Genomic DNA, 4,989 nt, shown 5'->3' with positions numbered 1-4,989 from the left:
TTCTAGCTACAGGTGCAAAGGATTCATCGAAGTCAATCCCTTCTTCTTGATCATAGCCTTGAGCAACCAATCTAGCTTTGTTTCAGACAATGGTTCCATCTTCATCCAATTTGTTTCTGAAAATCTCTTTAGTGCCAGTGACTTTCTTCCCATTTGAGTGAGGCACTAAGGCCCAGACCTGATTTTTCTCAAACTGCTAAAATTCTTCCTCCATGGCTAACACCCAAGATGGATCAGTAAGTGCTTCTTGGATATTTTGAGGTTCAATCTTTGATATAAGAGCTAAGTTGTTGGTTTCAGCTCTTTTCAAAGATGATCTAGTTGATATTCCTTTGGAGGGAACACCTATTATGAATTTCTCAGGATAGTTTTTCAGAAACTTCCATTCCCTGGGCCTTCTGGTTTGAGTTGAGGATTCAGGTTCCTCTTGATCAACAATGGCCTCTACATCAGTGTTTTCTGCTGCAACAAGAGATCATTCCAAATTGTCTCCTGCAGAATTGGAATTTTCGCTGCTAACAGGTGCAGCTTCATGAGAACTTGAATTTTGAGGAGCTGACTCAGTATTCTTGGACAATTCAGCTTCAAAACCTGGACTATCATCAATGCAAACACTAGAAACAGTGTTAGACTCACAGAATGTGACATGCATGGTTTCTTCAACAGTTTTAGAATTCTTATTATATACTCTATATGCTTGCTATGAGTGGAATAACCCAGAAATGCCTTCATGTGTTTTAGGATCAAATTTTCCTAAATTTTCTTTGATGTTCAGTATGAAACACTTGCATCCAAACACATGAAAGTAACTAAGATTGGGAGGATGTCCTTTCCAAAGTTCATATGGGGTTTTCTTAAAAAACTTCCTACTGATGGTTCTATTTAAAACATAGCAAGCTGTATTCACAGCTTCAGCCTATAAGAACTTGGGAATTTCATATTCACATAACATAGCTCTAGTCATTTCTTGTAAACTTCTATTTCTTCTTTCCACAACACCATTTTGTTGAGGTGTTCTAGGACACGAGAAGTTAAGTGATATGCCTAGTTTATCACGAAAAGATTCAAAGTGTTGATTTTCAAATTCTTTACTATGGTCACTTCTAATTGAAACAATTTTTACACCCTTTTTTATTTTGAATCTTTTTGCTGAATTTTTCAAAAACAGAAAAGGCCTCATGTTTATGAGCAAGAAAGAACACCCAACCAAACCTAGTCATCCACAATTACCATGCCATAACTTTTTCCTCCAAGACTTTGAGTCCTAGTTGGTCCAAATAGATCAAGATGTAACAATTCCAATGGTTTCTTAGTTGAGACGTCTTTCTTGGGTTTGAAAGAGGTTTTTATTTGTTTACCCATTTGACAAGCATCACAAATGATATCCTTATCAAATTTTATATTAGGAAGCCCTCTTACTAAGCTTTTCTTTACAAGCTTAGAGATTTGGAGCATGCTAGCATGTCCTAAGCTCTTATGCCACATCCATTTTTCATATTCCATTGAAGAGAAACAAGTTACATTTTGAACTTTAAGATTATCTAGTGTAAGACCATAAACATTGTCACTTCTTTTGGCAACAAACAAAATAGCTCCTGTTTTCTCATTAATGACTCTACAATCAGATTTTCTAAAGGTTACAGCATATCCAAGGTCACACAATTTACTTATGCTCAATAGATTATGCTTTAACCCATCAACTAAAAAGACACTATCAATGCAAGTAGAAAAATCTTTGCCAACCTTACCAATGGCAATTATTTTACCTTTACCATTATCTCCGAAAGTGACAAATCCTCCATCATACTTGTTGTGTTTAATGAAGAAAGTATCATTTCCGGTCATATGCCTTGAACATCCATTATTAAGATACCACATGTCCAATTTCTTCTTGGATGTAAGGCAAACCTGCATGTTCTTCAACTAACCTTAGGTATCCAAATCCATTTGGATCCTTTGATGTGAAATCTTCTTGGTTGCCCAAGAGCATTAAAGTCATAAACAACTTTATATAATTTATTATCATTACCAAAAGACCTTAGAAATATGAAGCATTGAAGAGGATCATGACCTTTTCTATTGCACTTGTAGCAATGGTTCTTGCCCACTAATTTCTGAGGTTTGTTGAATCCTTTCAGTTTGAAAAACTTGGAAGAGGGGACTTCAGATTATTGAACATTTTGTTTGAAAACAACCTTATTTTCCTCTTTGAATCTAAGTCCAAATTTTTCAGACACAAACCTTTGACAAGCAAGCAGTTTGTTCAAATTTTGAGAACCTTGAACAAACTTTGCTAGGTCTTCATTCAGATTTTTTATTTGTTCATTCAGCTTTTTGTTTTCAGAAATTAAATCAGTGGAAGCAGTAACCTTATGCTTGAGTTTGAATTTCTCTAATTCAGCTCGTAAGGCACTGTTTTCTTCTTTTAAAAAATTTTCATTACAAGTTTCAGTTGCCTTAACCTTTTTCAAAAAAAGATCATTTTCTGTCCTTAATGCCTCATTTTCTTTCTTACATTTCGCATACTTATCCAAGAGTTTCTTAGAATCCACAGTAATGTCTTTAATAATGTACTGGAATTCTTCAATAGAAAAGTCAAAGAGATCTACCTCATTTTCATCATCATGATCAGCCATCAGACACAGCTGAGCTTCTTGATCAAAACTCTCAGAGCTAGTGTCATTCTCCAAGTTTTCCCATGTTTCCATCATCACCTTCTTTTTATCTTTCTTGGATTTTTGCCTTTCTTTAGTTGAGGGCAATCTGACTTGAAGTGACCTAGTTCCTTGCAATGGTGACATGTGAACTTGACTTGATCTTTCTTGACTTCTTTGGATGAGGAACTTCCTTTGCCTTTGCTTTTGAATCTCAGTAATCTTCTCATTTATCTTGCAAAGAGCACCATTTCTTCATTTGAGAAACTGTCATCAGATTCTTCTTCTTTGGCTGTCATTGTTGATTTCAGTGCTATACTTTTCTTTTTGTCATCTTTGTCTTGAGACATGTGAGTGGTTTCATAGGCTAGCAGCTTGCCTCTTAACTCATCATAGGTGATTTTGATCAAATAATTCCTTTTAGAGATGGCTATACTTTTTACTTCCCATTTCTTAGTAAGACTCCTCAGGATCTTCCTCACTAAGGTTTTTTCAGAATAGCTCCTTCCCATGGCATCTAGATTGTTGATGATTATTGAGAACCTTTCAAACATTTGATCGATGCTCTCATCCTCCTTCATGCTGAACATTTCATAGTCCTTCATTAGCATATCAATTCTGGTCTCCCTCACTTGCTTAGTGCCTTCATGAGTGAGTCTGAGCTTGTCCCATATTTCTTTAGCCGTCTTGCACCTTGACACTTTTTTGAATTCTTCAAAACTGATTGCACAGTGCATTAGGTTGATAGCCTTGGCATTGAGTTCAACCTTCTTCTTTTTTTCCTTTTTCCACTCGCTGTCTTCTTTTGCCACAACTTCTCCATCACCATTTTGTTTAGTGCGAACGTCTGGTCCATTGAGGATGATCTTCCAAATATTGTAGTCGATTGACTACACGAAGATTCTCATTCTTTCTTTCTAGTAAGAATAGTTGCTGCCATTGATGTAGGGAGGTCTGTTATTAGACTGACCTTCAGTGAGAGTGAAAGCCACGATGTTGGGACTCATATTGTTGGCCATGGATATTTACTCCAAGCTATGAAGCTTGACTCCTTGAGACCAGACTCTTGATACCAATTGATGGTGTTGATTGAACTTGAGAAGGGGGGTTGAATCAAGTTTGCACTAAGTTAAAATTTCAGACCCAGTTTTCGCAAAAGCTTAAGTTGCAGGAGATTATTTCATTTTATCTCATGTGCATAACAGAAAAAGAGTAGGGAAGAGGAGAAAGAGACCAGCATGTATTCTGGTTTGAATTCCTGGTGCAATGAATCCTATGTCCAGTCTCCACCACAAACCATGGTGGAATTTTCACTATAATCTACTAATTAAATTCACCAATACTGTTGAATTTCCTAAGCTTTCTTCACCAAAGCTTAGCTACCCAAAGTGCTTTCCCAACTTGGAAGGGGAATCCTAACAGATTCAAAACTCACCAAGTGCTAACCCAACTTGGCAAGGAGAACTAATCCTAGTTCAACACCTCAATTACATCAGAAATCAGTGGCTATTATGCATCACTCTTGCCTTTTCTTTCTTGACTTTTCAACCTCACATAATCAGCCTTTTCTCAACACAGAAAATGACATAATATAGCCATAACAAAGAAAATAAAAAATTAAGCTTGAGTAGAAGAAAAAGATTTCAGCTCCATGTTAGAGATAATGCTTTGAGTGTGTGCTCTCTTTTTCTTGCTTTGAAATGATGGAATGAAGCTGCTTATATGTCTTCAGCTTGCCTTCCTTTTTGCTTATTCCTTTTACTTGTCCTTGCTGCCCGTTGGAGCTGTCACAGCTAGCAAGTAGTCCTTCTTCCTCATACTCCACTACCTCTGCTGGATGAGAAGCACGTCCACCACCTCTGTGGTCCTTTGTTTTGCTTTCTTCCTTGGCATGCATTTCTTTTTCCTTCTGCTCCATTATCTCTGCTGCTACTGCTCTTTGCTCGTTTGTGTTTTGCTCAACCATGATCCAAAATGGTGCTCTGCTGATATCCTTGAGTTAGTGGGGTGTCCTTGTGTCCTTCTTGCTTTATTAGAGCAACACTTGTCCTTTTCTTTTTCCAGCTGTCGTTATTTTTCTTTTTGTGAATGCATAAGCTTTTTATTGCTGATCGGTGAAACAAGGAGGAGCTTTGGCTCTTTCACATTGCTGAAGCACAAGTTGGTCTTGGACTGAAGCAACATAAATTTGGACATTTGGGTCTGCCATAATAAAAGCACACATTAAACAATATTGGGCTTTCAATCCAAAGAATATTTGTCATCATTTATGAAACTCAAAATTAAACTAAATTTAACAAAAATATATATTAAAATATAAATTAAAAATAAATTA

General features: G+C 36.5%; 1 protein-coding gene across 1 annotated transcript; it reads right to left on the bottom strand.

The window, feature by feature from the left end:
- Positions 1-475: 475 nt before the first annotated feature.
- On the bottom strand, positions 476-2,801 carry LOC107624666. Its single transcript, XM_016327123.1, has 3 exons — positions 2,242-2,801; positions 1,231-1,630; positions 476-700 (listed from the first exon to the last, which is right to left on the bottom strand). The coding sequence occupies exons 1-3, from the start codon at positions 2,799-2,801 to the stop codon at positions 476-478; spliced, it is 1,185 nt and encodes a 394-aa protein (XP_016182609.1).
- Positions 2,802-4,989: the final 2,188 nt, after the last annotated feature.

This window comes from Arachis ipaensis, unplaced genomic scaffold (assembly GCF_000816755.2).
Source record: "Arachis ipaensis cultivar K30076 unplaced genomic scaffold, Araip1.1 Aipa519, whole genome shotgun sequence".
NCBI classification, from domain to species: domain Eukaryota; kingdom Viridiplantae; phylum Streptophyta; class Magnoliopsida; order Fabales; family Fabaceae; genus Arachis; species Arachis ipaensis.
The sequence above is the reverse complement of the archived record's forward strand: the minus strand, read 5'-3'. Positions and strand labels throughout refer to the sequence as shown.

Excerpts from the sequence above, each read along its gene's own strand:
- LOC107624666 (XM_016327123.1), bottom strand. The coding sequence starts at position 2,801 with ATGTCACCATTGCAAGGAACTAGGTCACTTCAAGTCAGATTGCCCTCA. Across the intron at positions 1,631-2,241 it reads AAACTGCTTGCTTGTCAAAG|AAAATCTGATTGTAGAGTCA; the intron begins GTTTGTGTCTGA and ends TGTAACCTTTAG. Across the intron at positions 701-1,230 it reads GAGGAAAAAGTTATGGCATG|CAAGCATATAGAGTATATAA; the intron begins GTAATTGTGGAT and ends TTCCACTCATAG.